The sequence below is a fragment of the Dreissena polymorpha genome, chromosome 2, assembly GCF_020536995.1.
Source record: "Dreissena polymorpha isolate Duluth1 chromosome 2, UMN_Dpol_1.0, whole genome shotgun sequence".
Taxonomy (NCBI): Eukaryota; Metazoa; Mollusca; class Bivalvia; order Myida; family Dreissenidae; genus Dreissena; species Dreissena polymorpha.
The window spans coordinates 719496-735995 of NC_068356.1; the positions used below are offsets into that span (position 1 = coordinate 719496).

The 16500-nt window shown below is 32.8% G+C and overlaps 2 protein-coding genes across 3 annotated transcripts; one reads left to right on the forward strand and one right to left on the reverse strand.

The window, feature by feature from the left end:
• Positions 1-6723: 6723 nt before the first annotated feature.
• Positions 6724-8603, forward strand: LOC127865506 (putative nuclease HARBI1). The gene is made up of 4 exons (XM_052405356.1): positions 6724-6951; positions 7403-7540; positions 7761-7872; positions 8484-8603. The coding sequence occupies exons 1-4, from the start codon at positions 6724-6726 to the stop codon at positions 8579-8581; spliced, it is 576 nt and encodes a 191-aa protein (XP_052261316.1). The 3' UTR covers positions 8582-8603.
• LOC127865566 (uncharacterized) lies at positions 7900-14786 on the reverse strand. 2 transcript variants are annotated; one of them, XM_052405412.1, is made up of 5 exons: positions 14403-14786; positions 12508-12578; positions 11416-11549; positions 10855-10989; positions 7900-10213 (listed from the first exon to the last, which is right to left on the reverse strand). In XM_052405412.1, the coding sequence occupies exons 2-5, from the start codon at positions 12513-12515 to the stop codon at positions 9960-9962; spliced, it is 531 nt and encodes a 176-aa protein (XP_052261372.1). In that variant the 5' UTR covers positions 12516-12578; positions 14403-14786; the 3' UTR covers positions 7900-9959. The 2 variants fall into 2 exon arrangements, with proteins under 2 accessions (XP_052261372.1, XP_052261373.1); XM_052405413.1 differs by lacking the exon at positions 14403-14786 and adding an exon at positions 13945-14377.
• Between the last annotated feature and the right edge of the window lie 1714 nt (positions 14787-16500).

Sequence of the window (16500 nt, forward strand, 5' to 3'; positions counted from 1 at the left end):
TGCGATGCATTATTACATTTCGGGTCGACAGTAACAACCCGTTTTGTAATAAAAACCTGAAATGTAATAAATTGTATCATGTCCATTAAATCAGAGATACAGTCTTTTTTAGAAGTTATTTTCATGTTTAAATTGTTATTTTCATGTTTAAATTAGTTTAAGAGTAGGTATTGAATGTTTCCCCGAACTTTGTTTTTATAGACTCCATCAACAAATCATGAATGTAATAATTTATTACAAAGTGGGTTGCGATGTATAATTACATTTCGGGTCGACAGTAACAACCCGTTTTGTAATAAAAACCCGAAATGTAATAAATTTTATCATGTCCATTAAATCAGAGTTACAGACTTTTTTAGAAGTTATTTTCATGTTTAAATTAGTTTTAGAGTAGGTATTGACTGTTCCCCCGACCTTTGTTCTTAGAGACTACATCAACAAATCATGAATGTAATAATTTATTACAAAGTGGGTTGCGATGCATTATTACATTTCGGGTCGACAGTAACAACCCGTTTTGTAATAAAAACCCGAAATGTAATAAATTTTATCATGTCCATTAAATCAGAGATACAGACTTTTTTAGAAGTTATTTTCATGTTTAAATTAGTTTTAGAGTAGGTATTGACTGTTTCCCCGACCTTTGTTCTTAAAGTCTCCATCACCCTATCATGAATGTAATAATTTATTACAAAGTGGGTTGCGAATCATTAGTACATTTCGGGTCGACAGTAACAACCCGTTTTGTAATAAAAACCCGAAATGTAATACATTTTATCATGTTCATTAAATCAGAGATACAGACTTTTTTAGAAGTTATGTTCATGTTTAAATTAGTTTTAGAGTAGGTATTGACTGTTCCCCCGACCTTTGTTCTTAAAGTCTCCATCAACAAATCATGAATGTAATAATTTATTACAAAGTGGGTTGCGATGCATTATTACATTTCGGGTCGACAGTAACAACCCGTTTTGTAATAAAAACCCGAAATGTCATAAATTTATCATGTCCATTAAATCAGAGATACAGACTTTTTTAGAAGTTATTTTCATATTTAAATTAGTTTTAGATTAGGTATTGACTGTTCCCCCGACCTTTGTTCTTAAAGTCTCCATCAACAAATCATGAATGTAATAATTTATTACAAAGTGGGTTGCGATGCATTATTACATTTCGGGTCGACAGTAACAACCCGTTTTGTAATAAAACCCGAAATGTAATAAATTTTATCATGTCCATTAAATCAGAGATAGTCTTTTTTAGAAGTTATTTTCATGTTTAAATTGTTATTTTCATGTTTAAATTAGTTTAAGAGTAGGTATTGAATGTTTCCCCGAACTTTGTTTTTATAGACTCCATCACCATATCTTGAATGTAATATTTTATTACAAAGTGGGTTGCGATGCATTATTACATTTCGGGTCGACAGTAACAACCCGTTTTGTAATAAAACCCCGAAATGTTATACATTTTATCATGTTCATTAAATCAGAGATACAGACTTTTTTAGAAGTTATTTTCATGTTTAAATTAGTTTTAGAGTAGGTATTGACTGTTCCCCCGATCTTTGTTCTTAAAGTCTCCATCAACAAATCATGAATGTAATAATTTATTACAAAGTGGGTTGCGATGCATTATTACATTCCGGGTCGACAGTAACAACCCGTTTTGTAATAAAAACCCGAAATGTAATAAATTTATCATGTCCATTAAATCAGAGATACAGACTTTTTTAGAAGTTATTTTCATATTTAAATTAGTTTTAGATTAGGTATTGACTGTTCCCCCGACCTTTGTTCTTAAAGTCTCCATCAACAAATCATGAATGTAATAATTTATTACAAAGTGGGTTGCGATGCATTATTACATTTCGGGTCGACAGTAACAACCCGTTTTGTAATAAAACCCGAAATGTAATAAATTTTATCATGTCCATTAAATCAGAGATAGTCTTTTTTAGAAGTTATTTTCATGTTTAAATTGTTATTTTCATGTTTAAATTAGTTTAAGAGTAGGTATTGAATGTTTCCCCGAACTTTGTTTTTATAGACTCCATCACCATATCATGAATGTTATAATTTATTACAAAGTGGGTTGCGATGCATTATTACATTTCGGGTCGACAGTAACAACCCGTTTTGTAATAAAAACCCGAAAAGTAATAAATGTTATCATGTTCATTAAATCAGAGATACAGACTTTTTTAGAAGTTGTTTTCATGTTTAAATTAGTTTTAGAGTAGGGATTGACAGTTTCCACGACCTTTGTTCTTATAGACTCCATCAACAAATCATGAATGTAATTATTTATACATATACGATATTTTGCATGGGAAAATTCATTACTATTAGAATTTAAATCACAAAACCACTTATTAAAATAAACGCGATGGTATTAATGCAATGGAACTCACTTTGTAATAATGTGTTACATTCATTACTATTTCATGAAATATGTTAAAATAAATGTCGCGTGAATTGTCAAAAACCTACTCTAAAACTTGTTTAAACTTGAAAATCACTTCGAAAATAACTGTTGTCTCGGACTTCATCGGACATCGAAGACTTAATTACATTTTGGGGTTTTATTCCAATATATTAATAAATATTTTCATATCACTTTTTGGTCTTGTATTTTGTGTTCTGCGCTTTATTGTCATCACAAAATTTTATGTATCGTTTAATTCCACCGCTTAAAACGTTCGAAACTGGTACTTGGCCAGAATTTTTCTTCACAATTTCATTGACACTGTCTGGTTCCGACGCTGGCGGAGCCTGGAAATCTTCTAATTCCGATGGTACAGCAAGTTCAACTTTACGAAGTAATAGCTTTTGTTCTATCTCGTTCACGTCTTATACAGCTAAAGATTCTATAGTCAACATGTCATCCATTGTGCTGCTTAAATTATTTAAGTGTTTACGATTTTTTGCTGTTTCGTTAAATTATCGCAAGTGTTTACAATTTTCGCTGTTTTGTGTCGTCTGCTGAGGCCGGAAATGATATTCAAAACATAATAAGCTGTAGCCAATAAAGGTATGAAACAACTAATGGTTTTTGAGAGCCTTTCGGTAAACTGCAATATTATATTTTTTAAGATTTTAACTTTTGCACCGAAACTAAGCATACAACTTCAAAATGGCGTCCAAAATTGTCGGAATTGTTGATTTTCATATAAGGCCGAGTTTTTTCTGATTTGCTGAATCTCGTATTGGCCGAACTTTTCCCGTATTGGCCGTGTTTTTCCATTTTGGCCGCCCTTTTCTCGTATAACGCGAGTTTCGAGCTTTATTGGCAAGGCTCAACATGTATAGGGCGAACAAATTGAACACATGCTCGTCTTTTATTATAAAATTAAGTAATAATTAAATATACTACCGCAGTGCGTTAAAATTATTTTACCTTACTGACTGTTAATACAGTTGCATGACTTAATACGACAACTTTAACGTCGGTCAATTTTTTTTTCCATAAAACTTTATTCATTGCGTAGCTGGAAAGTATAGCTGTCCAGTGCCCGATACAAAGACATTAAATTAATTCAAAAACATGGCGGAATAGACTTTTACAAGGATATTAAAAAACAAAACAAAAAAACAACACACAACAGACTTTGACGTCTGCAGGATTGAATTTAAAAACACTAGTAAAAATTCAGTCTTTCACGTCTGCACGTAAGCATTTTTTCAGTCTTTTCACGTCTGCACGTTATAAGATATCACAGTTGTTAAACAATCACATAAATCTCATGTATAATAAATATTTCAGTCTTTAAACAAAACAGTTCCACCAACCTTAAATGTATCGGGCAATGTTAGTATACCAATGGATTAATAAAATAATAAAAGTATATAATATAATTGGAATTATGTCACGCACCTTCAAACTAACGATGAAATGTTATAAAAAAAAATCAAAGACACAAAATGCAAAAACAAAGGAAGCGCAAGCAGGTGGCGGCGTTCCCTCAGATAACAAGGCTCGGGCCTCCTCATCCGGAAAAAGCCGCCAACCGCCCGCTGACATCCGTAGTCTACGGCGGGGCTGGTTTAAGAACCTTTCGCGAGACCGTGGTGGACAACCATTGTATCCCGTCAGGCCCCTAAAACAAGCACAGCCTGATAAACGTGACATATGTCATGAAGGCTAATAATTACTAAAAGACTAGATAAAAATAAATAATCCATTGATAAAAGAAAAGTTAGTAAGTCGTTCTATATAACTGTATACAGAACGACCATGAAACAGAAATGATGTCATATACAATATACAAAGAAAGATAACACATCCATTACGGAAAAAAACAATAGTCTTCTCCTTTGTGCTCGCAGGATGACAGCCCCGGTGTCTTACACGCCACTAAATGGCCGCCGTCAACCTGAAAGCAGAAAGAAAAAGAACAACAGCAAATATAATATCAGCATTAATTGCACTACACGCCTTGTGCACTACCTGTACACCTATTCAAACACATAAGTCGATAGCGACTCCATACACTACCGTACATTCTAGCGGGGGTTATATACAAAGACAAATTAAGCGTTCAATAAAGTATTAAATCTGTACAGCAGACGACACATGTTGATGCTTAAATTGAATAAGTTTTAACTATTTATTATTATATACAGACAAGAAATATGTGATTAACAATATGTGATTAACATATTACAAAACAAACAAAGAATGAATAAGAAATTTTAATTATTTTAACCACTGACTGTATGGATGGTAAAATCAATTACAGTAGGCATGTACATCAATAATGTGACGGTGTTCGCAGTCCAATGCGTTTAGCACCTTAATTATCAACTATTGAAAAATATTATAAAAACATGTTCTGGCCGCATATCTCAGCACAGTTAGTTCTCAATTGCCCAATTTATTTGGATCCCAGAAGTTCAATCATCAAAGAGCCACTTCCTCTCTATCCTTGGCAGGCTGTTGGCACTGATGTATTTACATTTAATGGTCAAGACTACCTTTTCGCCTGTGACTATTACTCAAAATACTTTGAACTGGGTAAATTAAAGTGATATTATGGGCATCTAACAGTTTATAGGTGGCTATCGCAACCGTTTTTTATTTTTGGTGTTTTCACTTCGTATACACTTATATTTGTTAATGCAGCATCAACATACGAAAACAATATCCCGGAAAGAGAAAAATAATGCATTAGTATATCAACCGTACTTTCGTTTGAAAACTGATCATGCATGTACGATGTGAGCCTATATTTAGTTTTAGTGCAGTTTCGTTCATACGACACAATGACACAATTTTGTTTTACGGATCATTTTGGCTTACAGGACTGGGTGAGTCATGTAAAATTTCGAATATAAAATATATTTTTATATACAAATGGTAGCAATATGAGTAGCAGATAATTGGTAAGTAACCACATTTTAACTAACTCTTTTGACCTGTTAATTCTTTTCAGCTCAATTCAACAGTGAAAAATGCCCATAATATCACTTTAAACAGCACCAGAGAGATTAGTCTCTGATGGCGTTACCTATTACAGTTCCCAGGAGTTTCGACATTTCCTGGCTGAATGGGACATCAATCATGTTCAAAAGTAATACAATTACAGTTTAAATATTTTAACATAAAATTCAACAAAACTATCTGCCCCGAAAACAAGTTCATATAAACAGGGGCGATAATATCATACAATCCCCTTGATTCAACAACTTGAGAGTAATTCAATCTTTTTAAATCAACAAAAATTCTAAATCTAAATAATGACAGACAGACAGACAGACAGACAGACAATTTTATTGGCGAATACAATCAGTACATAGCCATATAAACATAGGAAATATTTCAATTAAATAGCATGTCAAGGAAATGTGATTGGCATAATTGTTATTTTAATTCCGGAGAATGTTCTTAACAAATTTGATGTGAGATAATGACAGAAACATAGTAAGACTATCGATTACTTTAAACTGTTTTGTATGATGTTTTGTTTGATTCTGCAAATGCCAAATAACAAATCTGGAAATAGATAAGATCACTTAAATTGTGTAATTATGTCCAGCACTATCTGCTTTAAAATAAAAAAAACTAAATATCTTTTCAGAAAGACTGATTTTTGATTCTGAGGCAATATTTAACAAATATATAACACTTTTATTGAGGGGACTAAAAAGGAACATTCTATAAATAGGTGCTAAACAGTTTCGATATTTTTACAGAAATAACAATTTTTGATCTTTTAAATTCCTTTGAGGTAAAGGTTAACGTCGGTCAAATACTGATTATTCATTAAGCGAATGAATTAGTAATACTAAGTTAATCGAAATTCTTATTACTTTATATTATAATATTTTATATACAATTGAAACAATAAAATGTACTTAATCTTGATGCATTATACATTTTGTATCCAGGCCCCGTGTTCACAAAGCAAATTGACATCGATTTTCAATGTCAAGTGACATTGATTTTCAATTTTTGTCATCGGTTCTCAAACTTGGTGTTCACAAAGAAAATCGATGTCAAATGACATCCAAAATCGATTTTCAAATTGCAATCAATGACACTGAAATTGAAATTGATATTGGGCATTTTCAAATTGAAAATTGATGACAATCACCATGGTAAGAAAACAATATGGCCGACATTGAAAGACGTCTTCGTCGCGCTCGATACATAAATGAATTGTTTCCAATGGATAGGAGAGTTTTCCGTGATCGAACGAACCCATTGGAAACTTTGTCCCCAATGGAAATTCGTGAACGGTACCGGTTTTTCCCGGAAACTATTCTGTTTCTTGTCAACATGCTGAATTTGGAGAGGGCTACTGAACGTTCTTGTCCTCTTCCGCCGCTCATTTCAACTTTAGCGGCGTTGCATTTCCTTGCAACTGGCACACACCACATTGTGACGGCAGGGCTGCATGGAATCTCAAGGTCCAGTGTATCTGGAGCGGTCAAGCAATTCACGGACAGCGTGTGTCTACATCTAAATGACTTTGTTTTCTTCCCAAATATCGAAAATGTGCAACGGACGGTGCAAAAACAGTTTTATAACATCGCTGGTGCGTATTAGCTCTCAATATTATTTAATCGGACAATTTAATGATTTTTGATTGGTTGTCAAGTAAACAAATAAGGGGAGTTAAATGTTTCTTAGTCGAATCGGGCACAATTCAAAACGTTGTATGAGTACTGTATGCTAGATTTATACGTCTTGAAATAACATACGTGTATATTAAGTATATTACGTGTTTGATAAGTATAATAAACATAACTGTTTATTAGTGATTGTTATTTTTGGGAACACATATATTGACATGAAAGACAGAAGATTGAACTTGTAACTTTTGAAAAAAAAATTGCGGAAACTTTGTTTGTAGTATACTCATATTAGTATCAAATTATCTAATACAAATGTCGATTAGGCTAACAATGTTATTGTCTTTAAAGGTTTCCCCCAAGTGGTTGGTGTGGTTGATGGGACACATATCCGTATTCAAGCGCCTAGCGCCAACGAAGACGATTATGTGAACAGAAAGGGATTTCACTCCCTTAATGTACAGGTAAAACAATAAGTGAAATAAAGTCCGTGAACATTTCCTCAACTTGTATTTTTTTTGGATTATATATGTTTAAAGGTTGTCTGTTCACAGTGAAAATTGCAAAACGAAACTAGTGACAATTGGATGTTCTGTTGTTTACTTGTATTATTGTGATATCAGACAAAATGACATTGTGCAGTGTGAATTTTATTAAGATTTGTGGTTTCTTTTTGCTCTATAGATGATTTGTGATGCCACTTTTCGGTTTGTTGACGTAGTCGCAAAGTGGCCTGGGAGCGTTCACGATTCAAGGATCTTTCGTGAAAGCGCCATACGTCAGCGCTTTGAAAGAGGTATAATGACAATTACATGAAGACTACTCAGTATTATGATTTTATTCATTCATTGCACACATTTATTTAAGCACAGAATTATTACCGGTACATCAAAATTAACAAGCACAATTTTATTTTATTGAAGCGTTTCCATCTTTTCAAGTAGGTTTGATCACCAGCCATATATATAAATTATCTATCTATCTATCTATCCATCCATCCATCCATCCATCCATCCATCCATCCATCTATCTATCTGTCAAGTCTGGTTTTATTTTATATAACAGCTTTTAAAACGATCACATGTATTATTATCACATCACATTTGACAAATGAAAGCAACTTAAAACATCACTTTTTTACGCAATGACACAATTGAATTAGCGTCTCATCAGCCCAATAAATAATTCATACTAACAACAAAAATTGAACTTCATTGAAATCACATCATTCCAAATGATCACAGTAACTAATATCACAATTATTTAAATGTAACATAAACAACAACATATTACATCAATAACGTTATAACTATGTCATAAACTTGCATGCATTAAACAATACACTGCTTGATATCGTTGTTTGACATTACAGTGCTGCAAAATGATCTTTCTTTTTTATTATAACAGGTGAAATCGACGGTCTTCTGCTTGGTGACTCTGGCTATGGATGCAAGAGGTATCTTATGACACCATATCAAAACACCGACAGTCCTTGTAAGGTATAGTTATTAAATGGATCTTTAAAACAATGTAACATATTCAGAATTAAATTGTGTTAACCTTAGATTAAACAAAACAAGGGCTGTTTGTAAAACATGCATGCCCCCCATATGGGCTGTCCATTGTAGTGGCAGCCATTGTGTGAATACGTTTTTGTCACTGTGACCTTGACCTTTGACCTAGTGACCTGAAAATCAATAGGGGTCATCTGCGAGTCACGATCAATGTACCTATGAAGTGTCATGATCCTAGGCAAAAGTGTTCTTGAGTTATCATCCGAATATCATTTTACTATTTAGGGTCACCGTGACCTTGACCTTTGACCTAGTGACCTCAAAATCAATAGGGGTCATCTGCTAGTCATGATCAATGTACCTATGAAGTTTCATGATCCTAGGCACAAGCGTTCTTGAGTTATCGTCTGACAACCACCTGGTGGACGGACCAACCGACAGACCGACATGAGCAAAGCAATATACCCCCTCTTCTTCGAAGGGGGGCATAAATACTAATCATCATGAAAAGGTTTAATATTTACTTACAGGCATAAAGAAATGTCACCAAACTAGCATTAGTTCTTAACATTTAGTGGAATGATTGCAATATTATTAGTATGTTGTTTCATTTACAGGAACGGTTTAACATATCCTTATGTCATACAAGAGTGGTGATCGAGCAAGCTTTTGGCGTTCTCAAGCGTAGGTTTCCATGTCTACATTATGGACTTAGAGTAAAACCTGACAGAGCAGCCAAAATAACAGTCGCGTGTGTCATTCTTCATAACATTGGATTAGAGAGGCAAGACATGTTTTCACGAACATGTGAGGATGACACAGATCAGCCACGTGTTGTTTATGAAGGAGATGGGTCTGGAAACAGTTACAGAGACCACATCGCAGAATCTTTCTTTTAAGAACATATAGTTATATAATAACAAGGGCTGTATGCAAAACATGCATGCCCCCCATATGGCCTGTCAGTTGTAAAATATTTCACCGGACACAAATATATCTTGAGTCAAACATGTTTCAAGGGGCATATTTACTGCTAACAACAAGTTAAATGGATATTATTTGCAGCAAAATCTACAAAGGACTGTTTCATGCATGCTATGTGAATTAAATGTATAAATAATGTATGACATTAAAATATGAATAAGTGGAACACCATCTGCCCATCAGTATAGCACTTTCATCATTTACCAAACTTGGTCCTTTATTTATGGTAAGTGGTGTTTCACTTATTCATATTTGAGTGTCACACATTATTTATACATTTAATTAATAAAACATGCATAAATCAGTCCTATGTAGCTGTTTCTGCAAATAATAGCTATTTAACTTGTCTATTAGCAGTCGATATGCCCCTAGAAACATGTTAAGTTTAAGATTCAAACAAAAGAAGGCCTTGATCCATTGCAGACTTTATATTTGAGTTTAACAACTCTTTTTTTAAAGTAAAAAGTTGTCTCTCTTGCTCTGCAGCCTCTGTGATCACCTTAATTCTAAGATCATGTAGCTGTTTTTCCTGCTGTTGCCTCTGCAACCACAGGTCCAACTCAGCCTGTGCACGTATTGTTTCCAGCTCAAGCAGCTCTTCTTCATAGCATCTGTTTCTCTTTCTCTTTTTCAACGATTCTGGAAGTTAATTATACATTGACAAATTCAAATTGTGCTTAAGAAATTAAATACTTTCTTCATTTTATGCATGTTTACATGCATGTTTTTGTAACTGATTTATGCCAGTTATGATTTGAACAATTTATATGCACAAAAGAAACTTCATACATCAGTGAAGTTAAAAATGACTCAGTTCTTAAAGTTTTAATTGTTATTTCAGTTATGTGCATGCTTTTTATCCTATTACCAGACCAAAAACAATAGAATATCAAGCGATCGTATAAATATAAGCTCTATGCTAATATCGACATTTTTAGACCATGGTTTTCCGATAATATATAGTATTTTAACTTTTTTCTAATTATAAACGACCACAAAATAATGGGAATAATAGAATATTATGTGCGTGTCGGATAGAGATCAAGTTTATCATGCGAGACTGAGAAACAAGTTGTAGTACATGTATATTCTCTTAATATAGATTGGTTTAGGGTATTGGTTTATTTGAGTATTGGTTTATTGTGTAAAAGGCAATATGACTTTCATATATCATCTGCATACTCAAGTTAATAATAGTGTGATGTATCAGTATGCTTCCAGATTCAGAGGATGTCAAAAGATGATTTTTGGTCTTAAAATATTGACATATTGAAATATACCTTTTGATGGTCTTGATGTTGAAGAAGTGGCTACATTCGAGGCAGTTGCAGGCTTTGATGTACACTCAGCAACAGTTAGTGTACACTTGGCTGAGGCTTCATCAGTGTCTGCCATCTCAGCCACATCAGCCACGCCTTCAATACAACAAATTATAACATCTATGAATAAACAAGAAATGTGTCCATGAGACAATGATGCACCACTAATTGGCACCGGTCACAACTTTAGACAGACGGCCAGACATACAGATGTTACTATTAATGCCCCTTCACCATTTTTCGAATCACAAACATCGCAAAATAAAACCAATTAACATTCCACAAATTATTATTGCCAGATATGTATATAATGGTTAAATATTAAACAAGACAAATATATTGAAGCAGAGCCATTGTGTATGGTTCATTGTTTAATGTTTCCAAAATAATCTGGTAACGTATATTGCAGATCGGTTGCAGTTCTAAATATTCCATTCATATTCATTGCATGTTACAAATTTGAAAGAAAATGCAACAGTGAAAAATAAATTAAAAAGATCATTATACATGCATAACAATCACCTGAATCAATGCCACCCGGAATGCCAATCAGCTGTGGCTTGTCGCGGATGCCATCTATGACCAGGTCTTCCACGGTGGTTAATACAGCTGGAGGCCCCCCTCCAGTTTCTTTTCTGTCAGACTCTTTTTTTTGGCTGAAATTAAGCGAGGTACATTTATGAACCATTCTTTTAACTTAAATATCATATACTGTAATCTTTGAAAAATTATTAAACAATCAACATTGATATTTTTTATTTTTGATGTACAATAATAATTGGCAGTGATTATTATTAACCCTTTGCATGCTGGGAAATTTGTCGTTTGCTAAAATGTCGTCTGCTGAATTTATAAAAATTAGCATTTTCTTCGATTTGTTTCAATAATACTATCAGAATAGCAAAAAGTTTGGATCCTGATGAGATGCCACGTTCTGTGGCGTCTCATCTGGATCCAAACTGTTTGCAAAGGCCTTCAAAATCCGGTTCCAGCACTGAAAGGGTTAAAAAAAACATGGTAAGACTAAAATACTGAACTATTGAATTGAACAGTTCAAAAATAGTATTAACTGAAAGATTAAGCTCTCAGCACATATACCAATGTATTTTAAGAGCATACATCTTTATATTATAACAAATATTTTCTCAATATGTTGACAAAAATAAACACTGATTAAGGAATATGTAATAAAGATTAGAGATTACTTGTTAACTATTAATGGGCCAAAGGAACTAACTAATGCTATTATAATTTTTTAATACTCAGAAATTTATTTTTATCATCAAAAATACATTTAACTACATTTTGCCAAAGTATTAAAAATAATCAACAAGCATGAATAATGAGCGTGATTAAAGATCTAGCAAAATATTACTGGCGCGCAAAACACATGTAATGAGCTCATAATATTCAACAATTACATGAACTTTTTTATTTTTGTGTGCATAAAATACTTAATAAATTACATTTAATATTATCCAGTTTTTACAATGGGTGCAATAAAAGAAAGCATTTCACTACATTACGTAATGAGAACATGTCATTTTGTTTCATTTTTACATTCTATTAAAACTGGTACATACGAACATGATATAAATGCAAAGTGTAAGGTACCTCGACATTTCAACTGCGCATACATGTCTTTTATTTGACGCACTGTCCTAGAACATTGTGCGACACTGGAGCTGAAATGAAAGGTAATATAGTCATATTCTAAATGGAAGAGGACCATAATTGAAACATATTCATTGCTTATGTTTTTCTAGGTATAAAACGGGACATAATAATGTCAAAATGCCAGTCAGAGTTACACAACTTTGCCTGCACAGTCCCCCTATGATAGTAAGTAAGTGTTGCAAGTATGAAAGCAATAGCTTTGTTACTTTATGTATAAAAAGGACCTAAGCACAAAACTCAACCAACTTTTCAATTTTTTAAGTATAAAAAGGGCACATAATTCTTACAAAATGCTAAATACAGTTGTCTGCTCTTGTTTATAGGTTGGGGTCATGTTGATAAAGAAGTACACAAAATATAAAAGCAATATGTCAAAAGACATGGTCGAGCTAAAAATATATGACACATATAAAGACATGAATGTCTATAAAGGCACCCTAGCAAACATGATTTTGCTAGATCTTTCTTATTAATATTTTGTTCTGTCTTTGTTTTGATGAGAAAACATTAACATTTTGTAAAAAATTATCATTATCTATTAGAAACATTTTTTCATTAACAAAACCACAACAGTTTAGTATTGTAATTTTTTATTTTTTTTGTTTACACTGAGTAGCACTATTTCTGTCCAAATTCTCATTTTTTTCTTGCACAGTGTATTCTATGCAATCAAATTAGTGAACAAAAATATTTGAGATAGTCCTGCATTTAAACAGACAAATAAATCTAACTATATATATATATAAATAAGTAATTTCCAATTAGATTGTATCCTATCATTTTGTGGTCATTTATCTCATAACAGTAAAAAAAAGTTCAAATGGTCCTTTGTGGATAAGATGTTGCAAAGCTTAATTATATAGCCTAATTGTAAAAAGTATCTCTAAATTTTTTTATTTTTTTTATATAATTTTGTAAAACAAAATTATATAACAGGTTGGTTCAGACCAGGGTAGGAATAACTACTTGCTCTTGGTTATACATGTAGGACTGTTTGGAAAGTATTTTAAGTTTAATCAGAAATATTTTTATATAACAGGTTGGTTCAGACCAGGGTAGGAAATACTACTTGCTCTTGGTTATACATGTAGGACTGTTTGGAAAGTATTTTAAGTTTAATCAGAAATATTTTGAGAATTTCAGATTGTTAAGCTGTTCTCTTGCAATGCATATACATTATAATCAGTAATGGTTTGAATAATTGATATTGTGCCATATCTCACACTTTGTGACTAATCATACTATGGTATTAATATTTAGATCTAATACTGAATAAAAACTACTATGTAGCCTCTTTTAATGATTTCATATAATCTTAGATTTAGGGCGGACAGACCAAGGATTAACATGCAAAGGGTGATCAGATTCTAGAACCTGTAAGGAATTATGGTGAACGGATCTGTTGATTAGGGCTCTGTATGTGCTAATAATAGTGTTAGAATAGACTAAACAAGGCCGTCATTTTCAGAACATACATTTAATCGTCACAAACACACAGACGCTTGATAGGCTAGATGCTACTAATACTAGTGATATTATTTGAGACAATTAAACATGCCTAGAACTTCAGTGACTTGAAGTTATTACAAATGATTTAAAAACATAATTTTCAGTTGCAAACATGCAGCTGCCAAATATTTGTAGACATTGTTTTTGTTCATAGGTCACTGAAACATTATGAATATATATATTAATGCTTAATTTTCTTACTTTCGGTTATACAGGCATGTGTTAGTTCTATCAAAACAAATGAATGTTTTGTCTACAGCCTAACTGCACTAAGACTAATAGTAAGATGACATTTGAAAACAAACAAGTTAATTGCGACTCACCTATTGAAGGTATCAGCAACCTCTTGCCAGGTTTGTTCCTTTTTTTTGCCACCTAGTGTGTCACCTTTAAATCGACAATATAACTCGTCGTACCGATCATTTATCAGTTGAACCACGAAGGTTTTTTCCGACATAGACCAATGCACCTGGGCAGTCATTGTAGCTAAACTATCATTGCAGCAGACGTCAACAAAAAACAACTTCCGCTTTACCGCTTACGTCCACAAAAAGTCGAAAAAAATCGATGTCGTTAAAACCGATGTTGAACGACATCAATTTTAAATAGCTTCGTGAACTCGAACTTTGTCATCGATGTCACTTGACAACGATTTTCAATGTCATGCAAAATCGATTTTCGATGACAGTAAAAAGTTTTGTGAACACGGGGCCAGAATTGAACAATATTATTGAATACAATTGTTTATAGGAGGTTTTGGGGATTCCGATAATGACGTCACGTTTGCGCATGCTCGAATTTTGGCCGTCAGCACTGCGGCCATGTCGCTATTGTTTGCATTTGATGAACCGCATCGTGATAGGGTTATCATAATCATCTCTACTTGACACATATTCGCGACCATTTTTAAGAACAACAAAATACTCAGAAATTGAAATTCTTTCAGAATAAATTAAATTCAATGAACGAACACAAATAAGGACGAAAATAAACAACAATAGATTGATTTCATGTTATCAACATTTAGAAACTGATTTGAATCTATTTGTCTGTAAAAACTTACCTTGTTACAGATTAACTAAATCCTCTTGATAAATTTGTTTTTATTTAATTGTTCACACCAATTTTGACACTCTTTGTTTCAGCATTTTTAACCCAGTGTTAAATTGCCCCTGTTCATCACAAACCGATTATCTCGTTATGATCGGATACTGACCAGACAATTACTAACAAAACAGGGTGTCATAAATCTGGGAACCTATACCCTGAATAAACCACATGTGTCTGGTCATTAAACACAATTTATGATACCTCCAGGTCATCTCTTGTCATATTGAGCAGTAATTTAAGCCAAATACAAAATACTTAACAGTAACTTTAATAAAATATTTGAACATATTTAAAAAATATACATTTTTCATAAATGGATCAACACGAAGTGTACAGTGTATATATATAAGCCAGTTTAAGCATAACAATATAGTGTTTAATAACTATAAATTTAAAATATTGTACTAATTTACTGCTACACAATTAACGTATTTAACGGGTACCTGCAAATGTAAACTCTGCTATAATTTGTAAAGATCGTGCGTTACTGCAGTGTTCGAAACATCATCATGAAAACAAGCAATCACGTTTGATCATAGTAGGGATGTAAAATACTTTCGTAAAATAATTAAAATGTATAATTTATGGTATCATTAAATGCTAGATTTGTATCGCTCATTATCACTAGTAAATCGTTTTCAATTAACATGTAAAGATCGACAGTTCAATTTTCAAAATATGCAGGTGTTTTTTTTCCCATTTGAATGCTAAATTTTATTAATAATTTCATTCAATGTAAAACCAAACGAAAATTCATTCAGTGTTTAAGAAAATTAAAACTACATTGAAAGATTGTAATATATAGCGCTTTTTTAGGGCTTTGTTTGATAACAATGCAGCTATTACAATACATTTCTATCGCTGATGAAAAATAACACTATCGCATCCACACCACTTATAATTATAATCAAATTATTATATGTTTTGCTATTTTTGAATTATCTTTTATTTAAGTCCTACTTTAAGAAAGAAAACGGGAATTTATAGTCTTGCTTCGTGAAATTGTCAGTATTAAGTCTTCCGACGACCTTTACTCTAATACAATGTAAATGGCCGCGATCGAGAGGTTTGACGGCCAATCTATTTTTAGTAACGGAAAACCCCTCTTGTGACGTCACGCCAAAACCTCCTATAAGCAGAGTTTACCCAAAACAATGTTGTTCACGGGAGTTAATACAAAAAAATGTTTGCACCACTCTTTGCTATTAGAAGTCGGCAACGGTTAATCAAGGACGACTCTTAATGGCTATACTGGATTTTTGCCATGAAGAGACTCTCTTCAATTAAAAATATTCATGCGGAATGTGTCGC